Consider the following 13,228-nt stretch of genomic DNA (forward strand, 5'->3'; position numbering starts at 1 on the left):
CCAGGTTTGAAGTTTCTTTTGGTGCGATTCCACTTTTGCCTTGATTGCATTAGAGGCAGGAATTCCTTTTATCATGACAAAACATCTAATGCATACTTGACCTGCTGAAGCTTGGTACGCTGCTGCCAATGAGGTTAGCCAGAAAAACTAGTTTGAAGACACACCCCAAGAACTCTTCTTATCTTCCAAACCAATGTTGCGATCATCAATCAGGACCAAGGTAGTAGGGTGAGAACATTGATATTTGTGCAGTCAATAGGTAAGTTTGTGTTAGCTATTCGACTCAACCTTCCGTTTACTGACAATTCTTCCATAATAGTCACAATGTAGTATGGAACCATCCCTGGGCTGGTAAGTACGAGCTGATGAGAGTCGGTTGCGTGACCTAAGAACATCACGGAGAAGCGGGAGCATTTCTTTAATTTGAATCAGTGAAGATGATAAACTATTTTACTCTGTCTGCCTGGGTTAGATGAGAAGTTTAATTGGTGGCACGTGCTATGCAATATAGCCTACTGCTGTCCTGGAATTTTAAAAAAACTCCACTTCTCTATATTTGGTTCTTATCATGTTTAGAGGAAATATTGATGCTTTTAAGCCAGATTATGTCTGAATTTGCTTTGCAGACTAAAAGTCCCATAATCACATTGTGCTCTTGGTCTAGTGAAAATGACATAAAGGGAGGTAAAAACATGAAATTAAATATTAACTGATCAAATTAAAGACTGATCAACAGGTTCCTAATTGGTGAAAGTCTGTACACCTGGCCATGAAAGCTAACCATTAGGTGATGGGCTAATGAAGAAAGCTATAATGAGCTAAACCTGTATTGTGTTAGTTTGAAGGGAAATAATATGAAATAACACCTGTGGTCAGTGACCTCATTAGGAGTCTTTAATTTGATCATCTGAAAAATGTTTCCTTGTTTTTTGTCATTGTTTTCAATGCAGCACGATAAGCACAATGTGTGCATGAGACTTTTATTATTTCAGACCACGTCAACATTACCTCTTAATCTAACCTCTAGAATAGGCTGGATGAAGAAGCTTGATTTATTTTATTTTTTAGGGAGGGAATGCAAAACCTAAGTCTACAGAAAGACGTTTTTAAAAGAAATGTGGAAAAGAGTCACGGATAACCACACAAGAGTCTGTGATATCCTCACACTGTGAAATGCACTGGGGAACATTCGTTTGAGTTGAAGTTTTGCCTACTTTCCCTGCTAATCCACAGTAAAAACAGATGAACAAACTTCCCATAACAGTCCTTTCCGAATAAACGTACATGCAGGCATAGACGTGGACGAATCATCTGGGAATAACTTCAGTTGGTTGTGATACAAACAGATTGAGAACTGGGCTATGGTCAAATCCAAGAAATATTCTGCACTCTGCACTCATTCTCCCAAAGTTGCTTGCTTTGGGAGAATGTGACACAGCAACATAACATAAATAACCTGCAGACCAACAGACCAACTGGGAGGAGCAACGGTGAAAAAATATATATTTAAAAAATCGAAATCCTGAGTCCGACAGTTTATGGAACTTAACCACTTTCAGTGCGATTCCAACGGAATAATTTTTTTTAAACCGGTTTTTGCTGACTACGTCTAGCTTATTCCTGCACTCGTCTTGAACAATAAAAAAAACGAAAACTTTGAGAGTTCGTGGTCTGCAACGGAGCCCTGAATCTGTGTCCGAGCCTAAAAAAAAACTTTTTATGTTTTGGCTATGTTGTAGGCAAGCCTATAATGGAGAGTACTAGATGGTTAGGCTATATTTATGTGGAGGTGCACATCAGTCTAGCGGTGCCTATAGTCTGTGGTGGCGAAAATGAAATGTGCCACAACCAGTTTTTCTGATGCACACCCACCGTCTTTTTTCTGCCTAAACTACTGATAAGAAACCGTGACTTATGTAAAGTTTGATGAGGCACTCAAGGCAGGCAGCCAGGGCGGGTGCGTTCCACTGATATTAGATGGAGTTCAAAATCCGAGGCGGTCAGTGGAGTTTTGACTATATGATGTCATATTAGAAACATATCTCAAATTTGAAACTTTCATGAGTAATTCTTTAAAGATTATTTTTTTTGAAATGTAGTTAATATAGGCCATCATTCTTTGTAGATTTTTAGCTGGATATCGTGTCTTGAAAAGATGAAGATTTTAAATAAGGCTGCATTACAACACGCAGAAAAGGTTCTGTGGTCATACTTACCAAAAGGCTTCATGGTAATGTATACATTATTTATTTTGGCAGGTACCACAAAGAGTGAAATCACTAGAAGTAGCCTAGATGGTGAAAATAGCTTTGTGCGGGAATAATTAATAATTAAATAATTAAATAATAATTAAAATAATTGTATTGAGCCAATTTGAAACCAATTAATGGAAATCTTTAATAATTGCACTGTTTATTTAATAATTTATTTTCTTAATTTTTAAGGATAAATGTTTCTATTTTTTGTATTGTTAAAGCATGCACCCATCTGTTCTGGTTGTATACTGTGTTGATACCGATATGTAGAGGGAAGGATCCCCCCTGGTCATTTGACATGGATTGTCACGCTGGGCGGACAGAGGAACCAGAAGCAGACATAGGGGTGTAGAAAATGGCAGGTTTACTAGCAGATGAAGGGGCAGACAGAATGTCATCGCAAACGGGCAAAAGTTCAATAAACGGGGTCAGACAGGCAAAAGTAGATCCAACAGAAGAGTCCACAAATCAGGCAGGGGTCAAACGCAGGGAATCCAACAATAAACAGGGCAAGGGCTCGGGAAAACAAGGCTTGGGAAAACAAGGCTCGGGAAAACAAGGCTTGGGTGAAAACAAGGCTCGGGAAAACAAGGCTTGGGAAAACAAGGCTCGGGAAAACAAGGCTTGGGAGAAAACAAGGCTTGGGAAAACAAGGCTTGGGAATAAGGAGGCTAGAACAGGGAACGGAATAAAGGGCTCTGGACTCAAAAAAACAGGACAAGACGAACTAGCAAGGTGCAACTGAAAAGGACAGGTATAAATACACAGGGGAATGAGACAAACTAGGCGGGGCATGGGAGTGAGGGCGGTCTAACAACTAAACATCAGGTGAGACACATGAAAGGGGAATAGCACAACGCGGACTGGAATCGCAAAGACACACATGTAATACAAATGGCTCCGGACTAGGGAGTAGACAATTGCACAAAATCAGGAGATGCAGAGATACGGAGAGACAGGTGCGAATACTTTGCTGAAACTAAGCAAGTAATCAGTGATAGAATAGGGAGGCGGAGTTACGGAACAGAATTGAAACTGGAGATGCGTTAGTAAGTTAGTTCAGTGATTTAAATTACAAATACCCAAAACTAATGAATGTTAGTTTGTTAGTTTGATGAACATATTACTGTGTTAGGATCTGTACAGTACTAATTATACTATGTTAGTTGGGATTAGTATATTAGTGCTGTGTACAAACATGAAATGGAGAGAAAGCAGGAAGTAAGGAATGCAAGATTTGAAGGAAGGTTGAACCCCGGAAAGACCGTAAACACCCGAATAGTGGGGCATGCAGACAAGGGAGTGACTGGGCTCATAAACATTCAGACTCAGACATCACAGGGGAAGACGAGTGCAAAGACGAATGAATATAAACAGAACACCAGACATGAATATGAAAAATAATAAATGACAAGAATAATGATAATAAACAATGATAAACTAACAGACAGAAAACAGGAACATAACAGTGGATATTTTTTATGACACCCCGGTTGTCCCAGCCACGCCCTGATTCATGCTCTATAAAGCACTGGAGTTGGCACGGAACATTTGATCAGCCCTGTCTCCGAGTGGTCTACACCAGAGAACCATGGTTACAACATAACCAATACGCTCTCTTTCATATGGAGACTATCTCTCCACTCTGTTCCATATGAATGGGGAAACTGTGCAAGACACCCCACAAGGAGATGGAGCAGTAGCACCCAGCAAGGTACAAAACAAACAAACACGATGTGCACACCTGACAGGGAAGAGATGCACAGGACAAACAGAGAAACAGAAGAACTGGAAGGCAGCTCAGCCTGTAAGATGCAAGGCTGACTGTAAGTGTCAGTTTGACACACTAGCTGAGGCAGGGCTGAGCACAAGCTACTGGTCCCCAACCCAGCCAGCTTTGATAGACACAACCATAATTCTGGTCTCATCTCAAGTTGGCTGTTTGCTGTAGACTGGGCTTTATAGAGCATTAATCAGGGCGTGGCCGGCAGTCAGTGTGTCTGAAAGAATATCCACGTCTAATGATCAGGGCGATCCTTCCCTCCACATATGGAATATGTAACAGGGTGGAGAGAGTCTCGCTATGAAATAAAACTGTGAATAAGAACATTTTTGTATTTTGTCCTTTAGGCTTATGGATATCTGTTTGCTCTGAATAGAGACAAACCACATACACTAGAGGTTGTTGTGGACTCCTGGCCTGATTTTAAAACAATCATTTGTCGACCGCACCCAAAGGTGAATACATATTACATATTATGTATGTGTATGTTCAATCACTTATTCTCTTCATCCAGTCAATTTCAGAATTGTACTGTATTCAATATGAATACATATTACATGTGTCCATTGTTTGAGTAACTGATTATTTTTTAATGGCATGAACAGAGTGAACACACCCTGCTTAAAAATGAGGAACTGGCTTGCTTCAGTACTGATGAGAAGGTTCTTAAGAGAATGTTGACAGAAGACAGCATCTTAGATTGGAATAAATACTTGAAAATTGGAGGTGGATAATTTTCTTCTTCCTTTTTAACCTTTCTAGCCATTGCAACCATGTGTTTTTATGATTCATATTATGGGTTTCTCTTGTTTCCTGAAGGGATTGACATGCTTCATACCACCATGTTGAAGGACATTTCTGCCACAAAAGATGTCACAATGAGACCGTGTCATGTAGCTCACCTCCTGGAATTACAAGACCCAAATCACCTTCCTCACCTGACAGTGAGCAGGTACATTCAGTTGGTCATTCCCATTCTCATATCTTTAGTTGAAGCTCCCTTGCATTTGCCACTGGTGGTTTTTGTGTTTTTGTTGAGACATACCCAATGGTGTGGAACTGAATCTCCTCTCATTGGCACAGAGACCTTACTTTTCATGTGAGGTCAAGGTTCAGCTGAAGTTAATTTACTATATGAAATCCAAATGTCTGGTCATGAAACAGGCCGTTTCACTCTACCTGTGTTCTGTGTTCCTGTCCTTCCCCACAGAGATATGGAGGCCAGGATCTCCTCCCTGAATGAATCCCATGTCGGTTTGGTGAATAAAACCTGGAAATATGGAGATGATGAAAAAGGTTTTCAACTAATTAAACATCTGATAAGCCACTTCCCCACATGTTGCATCACTGATGAAGAAGGCCGTCCAGTTTCCTGGGTGCTGCTGTATGATTACTGTGCCATGGGGATGGTGTACACCCTGCCAGAGCACAGGGGGAAGGGCTATGCCAAGATCATGCTGAGCACCATGGCAGCAAGGCTCCATGCCCAGGGTTACCCTGTGTACTGCTACACTGAGGAGGAGAACCAGGTCTCCTACAGGCTCTTTAAGAGACTGGGCTTTACTGAAGACCCCTCCTACAGGGCTGCCTGGTATGAGTTCAACTACTAAACCAGTATTTCTTTTTAGGAAAATTACTGTAGGAAAAATTCACAGAACAAGTTGTTCTATCTCCATTTTATGACAAATCAATCACAAGTCAAAATCAGATTAAACCGTCAAACTGTTAGAGTTGAGCAAGCTGGTTCCTCCAAAACTCTTAAAGCTTCATGCCAAAAGTATACCAATATGTATGCGGCCTATAATCGATATATATCACATGTATGCTGCCTATTACTCATGTAATCAATATGCAAGCCAATGAACCTATATCATTAATTGCAGATGAGCTTATGGAAACGCAAGAAACCACAGTGTCAACTGTAGAATATGTAATCCAATGAACCTATGTCATTCATTACAGATGAGCTTATGGAAACGCAAGAAACCACCATTAATCAATTGTTAAAGTACGATTAAGTATGCCTACATATTTTCAAACTGATTAACTGCTCATTTGTGCTAGAAGTATCGTGACCCATATGTAACCTGAATTGAATAAAATAATGTGTATGCTTAAGAAAAGTTGGAAAATACCGAATGATTCCTCTGTGTTAGAAAACTGCTTGCAGGGCAGGATGCCTGGCGTTGTGGGGGTGGGCTATCGATGTTAAGGACAGTTCAGGTATGAACCGTGCAGGACAGGAAGTCTTGTGTAGGGGGGGGGGGGGGGGTCTAACTTTGGCAAAGACAGTTTGCAGAACAGCTGTATGCCTGTACAATGCGATAAGAACATTTATTTTTATATAGCCTGTGATGCAAAATGTCATTTATTTTTGAGCGTTTGATGTAACATGTCATGTCAATTATTTTTGACAAGAACACATTTGTGAAGGGCAGTTTGTATGCCTGTACGATGTGATAAGAACAATTATTTTCTTAAGGACGGCTGACAAAACAAAACGTCATTTAAGTTTCGCCAATTATTTTTTAAGATCAAGCTGACATTTTTAAGGAAAACATTTATTTTTAGAGAATAGCATACAAAGCGAAATTATAATTTGGGCGATTGCCACAATGATGAATCATTGGGTTTCAAATTGTTGAATTTTAAATAATTTCGTTTTTTTCTATATAAACCAGATCTCAAATCCTCCAATTCTCAACCAACAGGCACAAAAAGGACACTCAAAGTTGCTATACACAAAGCTCAATCAAATATTGATTCCCATAAAGAACCACATTCTTGGTCATGTTAGCTGTATTAAAAAGAGCAGTGATGGCTGATGACCTGTGGTCTGCTTCAAAGCTTTGCTCTGCACCGCACATTAGACACACCTGTCCGAGGTTTTGGACCCTGATGCTGGGTTCTGTCATATATTCGGGTATTGGGTGTTATACTCTGTTACTGCCACCAATTGGCTAGTGCCTTACTAACTGTTCTGATTTAAGAGACCTTCGGGTCACATGTTGTTTCTGGAAGTAAAATAAAGGGACGACTCTCCTGGTATTGTTCAAGTCCGTCTCCGTCTGATTTATGTTGTAGCAAGAGTTTAAACGGGAATGAAACTCAGGCAATATACGACAAAGTGGCGACGAGGATTATCGTGATCTGCGTGTGTTTCGTTTGAAAGAAAAGTTTTGAGCGGACTGTTTTCCAAGAATGCGGCTAGCGGATGATTAGCTTCATCGTTGGGAGGACGACTACGTTGGCAGATAAATCAGTTAACAAAGGAGCGTGAGTACTGGCTAACAAGTTGCTAACAAGGCTAAAATGACGGGGATACTAGGAAGCATTGGCGCCTTTGATGAAAATATGGAGCAATGGAAGTCCTACACGGAATGTTTTGAGTACTTTGCTAAAGCAAATGGCATTGAAGGCGAGAAGCTTGTGCCTATGTTCTTAAGTGTAATGGGGCCAAAAACATATAACTTGCTACGTGCCCTGGTCCAGCCAGACAAGCCCGGGACCAAAAGCTATGAAAGTATAGTGGCTGCTTTAACAGCTCACTTTTCACCTAAGCCCCTGGTGATTGCTAAGCGTTTTCGCTTCCATAAAAGGAACCAAGAGGAAGGGGAGTCCGTAGCAGTGTTTGCAGCTGCACTAAGAAAGCTAGCTGAGCATTGTGAATTCAATGATGTACTGAATGACACCGTAAGGGACAGGCTCGTGTGCGGAGTGGAGCTTCTCAGAAACGCCTGCTAACTGAAAGTGCACTTACATTGGATAAAGCTATTGAAATGAGTGTGTCCATGGAATTAGCGGCTCATCACCTCAGTGAAAGCAGTGGAAAACTGCACAAGGTCTCCGCCGATGAAAAGGGAGCTCAGAGCAAATGTTACCAGTGCGACAAAACAGGACATTTTGCTGCTGAGTGTTGGAGTAAGGATGTGGAGTGCAGGAAGTGTGGGGAAAAGGGACACATTGAACGGGTGTGTAAAAGTCAGGGAATGAACAAAAACAGGACAGGACAACAAAAGGCCAAAGCCCAGATTCCAAAAGAGACTGTACATAGTGTCGAGGACCCGGCCCTAGGCCCCCCTGATGAGAGATTGACGTGCGATGGGTTAAGAAGGAATGCATTGTTAACCCCTCGCACACGCCATCGAGGTGGTAGTAAGAACGCCCGTAAGAAGAAAAATATGTGGTACAAGATAAATGTACAACCGTATATGGATACTGAGGAGTCTGAAGTCAGAGGACTTAGATTCAGGGTTTTAGAGAGCAAGGCTAAAGGCCTGACTGAGGCCATGCGTAGAATGTGTTCTAGCATGACCATGGAAGATGCTGAACAAGCTGAACGGGAAATTGGTGACCCAGGGAGTTTGGCATTCAAGGAGACGGTAGATGTGATAACATACTTGGTTGACACGTGCGGGCTTGCTCCTACAGGGGAGGAGCACAAGGCCCGGTTAAAGCAACAGGATGAGAAAAATAATGAAGATAATTGGGAGATCAAAGAATATGAGGAGATGGAAAAATGTAGGAGAGATAAGGAAAATGGAAGGGATGTCAATACCGAAAGAATATTAAGAGGCTTCAAGGGCCTTCCTGATTATAGCACAAATAATTTATTGGATAGATTCAAAGGACTGACTGTAGAAGAAGAGTGTATTGAGATGGTGGCAGGCATTAACTTCTGGCTTGCATGAGATCAAGGTGTGGAGGAAGTCAAGGAGAGACTATGAAATTGAAACAGATACCAGTGATGAATAGGTTCCTTAAAAAAATACAAAAAAGCTAGTGTTTTTCCACTCGTATATTAAGATGGTGGAAATTCCCAAAACCGGAGGGGCACATGAGATAAAGTATTGGGGAAATTTCAGTATGAGAAAATGACAGTTGGTAAAAAAGAAATAATGAATATGGTCATTAAAAAACAAGTTACATAAGAGATAAATGTCTTCCCGCTTGAAATATTGGGGACATTTCTTATCAACAAGGTACACTTTTGTATGCAAAAAAGATATATAAGGAATAAGCTTTTAGACCTTAGGGTAGGATCTTAGAATTTTGCCTCACAAGATATCTACGAGCTGTTGAAGAGAGAGCAACACAAGACAGCTGTAGTCAAGCTGGAGTGGCGCGCTCCCTCTGCGCGCCACTCCAGGATATGGATATGGAGAGAGGAGTGACGTACGCGGTGCGGACTCAGCTGAAGAAAGAGCCACACAGAAAAACTATAACCAAGCTGGAGTGGTAATTATAATCTATATTACTTGTAGAAGTCGGAAAAGTAACACATTATAAGTTTCCTTTTATTTTAATATCTTTTATTTCTCATTAAGGTACTATATAAGGTAGAAAAATGTAGAGAAGTTATCATAGTTAGATAAATATAATATTCTAGGAATAGTTTCTTTTAAACGTCCAGAAGGGGGAGCTATAGGATAAGGCTAAGGCCAAAGAGGATGGATATTTGAGGGGTGTACCTTGATTTTTAAACATCATAGGTGGAAAGGTAAATTAGAAAGAGCTAAAGGGGTATATGTAACTTGCATGTGATCAGCAAACTGCAAAAGATGATATGTACACTGTAATCTGTATAACTCTATTCTTTTGATTGATTATAATAAAGTATATCTTACTATAATCATATGTGATAAAGATTCTTTAGAGGAATACATTGAATACAGGACATCAAATACCAGATTTGCATCACACCCTTCACTTCGAGACTGGGCTGGAAGTTCAGTAGAACTTACCAGGGCTCCAGGACGTTCGGAGTACTTGAGTTCGTCCCCGAGACACCTCATGGTGAGGTACTGCTCGTGGGAACGTGAGGTCTGAGCTCGGCAAGGGGTCCGTGGCTCACGACAATAGGGTGCAGCCAAGCCTAACTACAGCTGAGGCCAACAGTTCATCAGATGCGGCAGAAGTATGTGTACTGTACAGGACCACGATGTGAGTACGTGGTTGGGCAGGTACGGGCAAGTAAAATCTGAATCTCTTCCGTGATTGCCCCCTCTCGTACGCGAACAGGGCCCGGAGCCCGTTTCGGGAGTGGGATGGCGCTCTGGGGGAGGAATGGAGAATGGGAGACTCTCTCTGGTCTGGCTCTAACATCGCCAGAGCTGATGGGGTCGGCACGTTGATGAAAAATGCCTTTGTTAAAATAACAGCACACAATATTGTGGAGAGTGGGCGAATCCTCATCACCGATCTCGAGGTCGGGGGTTCCCCACTCAGGGTCATCAACGTGTACGGCCCCACCAGCGTGGCCGAGAGAGTCTCCCTTTTCACTAAATTATCACCACTGTTACACTGCACAATGCTCGTCGTCGTAGAGGGAGATTTCAACTGTGTATTAAGAGATGAGGACCGCAGCAAACGAAGACCGGATCGCTCCGGCACCCTGCTGCGGTCCCTCATCAAGGATTTCTCCCTCTGCGACGCCGGGGGCGCCTCTCCTCCCCAGCACACGTTTGTGAGTTCCTCTGGCTCCTCCTCATCCAGAATTGACATGTTTCTGCTCTCCCCAGGCCTGAAGGTGCACAGCTATTCCACCAAGGCGGTGCACTTCTCGGACCACCACATGGTAACCGTGTCCCTGGTCTGGGAGAAACCTATAACTGTGGGTAAGGGGCTCTGGTGGATGAATATCAGCCATCTCCAAGACCCCCAGGTGCGTCTCTCCTTCTCGAGGAAGATACCTGGAGTGGGTGAGTCTGAAACATCTCTTTGACTCCCCGGTGGAGTGGTGGGAGATGGTGAAGGAGCGAGTGCGGGGCTACTTCCGGGCAGTCGGGCGGAGGAAGGCGAAGGAAGGGAGGGCAGACAGTCAGAAACGAATTACCCGGATGGCTTTCCGCTTTGTCTGGGGGAGCACTATGGAAAAGCTAAAACGCGTCACCCTCCTCAAAGAGGAGCAGAATGGGGGGCGGGGGGTCCCAGACATTGTTAACATCATTACGGTGCAGGGTCTGGCCACCCTTGTCCAGAATGCAGGGAAGGTGGGTAAGGCCTCTGGTACCTTTGCCAGGTACTATGCCACCCCCTTCCTCAGAGAAATGGGCTTGGGTGTGCTGGTCCTCACCATACCCTACAGCTGGGACCCCCCCTACGTCTACCGAGCCCTGAAGGACTTTGCCTACAGGACGGATCTGCCCAGGGCTGGCCTGACCTCGTGGAGCTATAAAATGATTATGGCTCATTTAAGATCTGGACAAATTGTAACGCTCCCGGGTAAGTGTCCATAAGTGTCTTACTAACAAACAAAAAGACATTGCCTGGATGACAGCCCATAGGTGTCTCCCCACTAGAACATTTATGTATCGCCGGCACTTAGCCCTGACTGAACGCTGCCCCCACGGATGCACTGACTCAGAACACATCCACCACCTGTTCTGGGAGTGCTCCGTGGCCAGGCGGGTCTGGGGCCTTGTTTGTTCCTCTGTCTCCCTGAGCAGGTTCCTGCCGAGGTCCTCCCTGATGGCTGAGGGCATCCTCTACGGTCCGCCGGGGGGATGCAAGACCACCGTGCTCCAGCGTCAGTGGAGGATCATAAATACCGTGAAGCAGGTCCTGTGGGAGACGAGGAACATCAAGGTCTACCAGAAAACATCCGTAGACCTGGTCACTCTCCGGAGGAGGATTCAAAACCTCCTCCAGGACGGCATTCTGGTGGACATGCACGGCAGCAAGAACCTGGCGAGAGAGAAGTGGGGGGTGGACCACTGGAAAGAATTCATCATATAGTCCACCCCCCCAAGGGACACAGAAGCCTCTCAGAACAGTAAAACCTGAGCGAAATGGACTTTCCTTTTTCCTATTTCTTGGTCTTTTAATCCACCTTTGTTTCTTTGAATTGCATATTGATTTTTGTCGGATATTCTGTGTTTTTATTTTGTGACCATTTTTGAATCACTTTTTCTTAAAATTTGTTTTTCATTCATTTGGTGTCTTTGTTTCCTTTGGTTTAAGTGTTTGTTTAAATGATTTGTTTGTGTTATTGAGTGTGTTTTAAAAATAAAAGAAAAAAGATTTTAAATTGTTCAAAGAAATTATAAAAACCAATAAAACTACCTGTTACACCCAGTGTTGGCATAGAAAGGACACTGATGTAGAAAAGTTATTCTTTTATTTTTACTGTGAACGTTACCCTTAGCACAAACTTTAGCAATGGAATCTTCTAACTCACGTCAGCCAGTGGGGTTACAGTGCGGGGCAAGCAAGACTTTATGTGGTTCTTTCAACCCGCGTTTGTTGAGGTAATGTTAGGGTGCACCGGGGATGGAAGACACGAAGGACGAGGGACTGAGATGATGAGGTGCTGAAGGTGTATTTTATTTACAGTGATGAACCAAATAAAAATAATAAACTAAGAAGGAGGATTTTAGAACAAACAAAAGAAAATGGCGTGTACTTTGGCTATGCCTCAAAAAGTAGGCCCATTACACAGCACACCCACTCCATGTCTCAAACAAAAAAGGGAGCCCCCTCAGCTCTCTCCTGGAGCTATAAATGGGCATAGCCCCTCCCACCTGGCACCTTCCATGCACAAAAAAATAAATATAATCAATTAACAAAATAAAACAAAAAATGGTCGAACAGAACATAACACACATGGCCATAACAAGAATAACAAACAGCTAAACACACAAGAATAACAAGGGGGTACTAAACAGAAATTAAAACAATCATTCATGTACTATTCAAATTCCCCCCTTGTCTAAATTAAACAGGTGGTAGTTCCCACTATTCACCCTTCATAAATATCACCTGGTCCCCTTCACTTCCTGTTTGGTTGTGAGACCAGGATTGAACAGACCCAGGTAAACCCTTTGTTTTATGTGGTGAAACATTTTTAAACGCACCCGCTGTGCGTTGTTTACTCCCGCTCAGTGTAAAATGTAAAGCGTGTTGTGTTGCGGTTGCATGTCCGTAACAGTGTTAGTCTCGCCGCGGCGCTAGTCCGGGACAGGTAATATTTCTGTCGCTGTTCCTCCTTGTCCCTTTTAGGTGGGTGAAGTTGTTTCGGCAGTGATGTTGGAAAAGCACTCCGAGTCAATAATTGTTCAAACTATAAATCTTTAGTTTAAAATAAAACAGATTAATCTGGGGAATTTGTGTGCTCCGGCAAGAAGCTTCAAAAGACCAGAGAATTCCAAAGTAACAGTAGGAAATGTCCTAGCCTTCATACAATATAGTT

The 13,228-nt window shown here is 42.7% G+C and overlaps 1 protein-coding gene across 3 annotated transcripts; it reads left to right on the plus strand.

Annotated features, from left to right (window-relative positions):
* The first annotated feature begins 203 nt into the window (after nucleotides 1-203).
* LOC133118347 (glycine N-acyltransferase-like protein 3) lies at nucleotides 204-6,161 on the plus strand. Of its 3 annotated transcripts, none has more exons than XM_061228250.1 (6): nucleotides 204-259; nucleotides 2,126-2,230; nucleotides 4,386-4,493; nucleotides 4,644-4,764; nucleotides 4,858-4,990; nucleotides 5,249-6,161. In XM_061228250.1, exons 2-6 carry the CDS (start codon nucleotides 2,156-2,158, stop codon nucleotides 5,646-5,648), a joined length of 837 nt encoding a protein of 278 aa, XP_061084234.1. In that variant the 5' UTR covers nucleotides 204-259; nucleotides 2,126-2,155; the 3' UTR covers nucleotides 5,649-6,161. The 3 variants fall into 3 exon arrangements, with proteins under 3 accessions (XP_061084234.1, XP_061084236.1, XP_061084235.1); XM_061228251.1 differs by having other exon boundaries at nucleotides 220-351; XM_061228252.1 differs by lacking the exon at nucleotides 4,386-4,493.
* The last annotated feature ends 7,067 nt before the right edge of the window (nucleotides 6,162-13,228 follow it).

The sequence above is a fragment of the Conger conger genome, chromosome 18, assembly GCF_963514075.1.
Source record: "Conger conger chromosome 18, fConCon1.1, whole genome shotgun sequence".
NCBI lineage: Eukaryota > Metazoa > Chordata > Actinopteri > Anguilliformes > Congridae > Conger > Conger conger.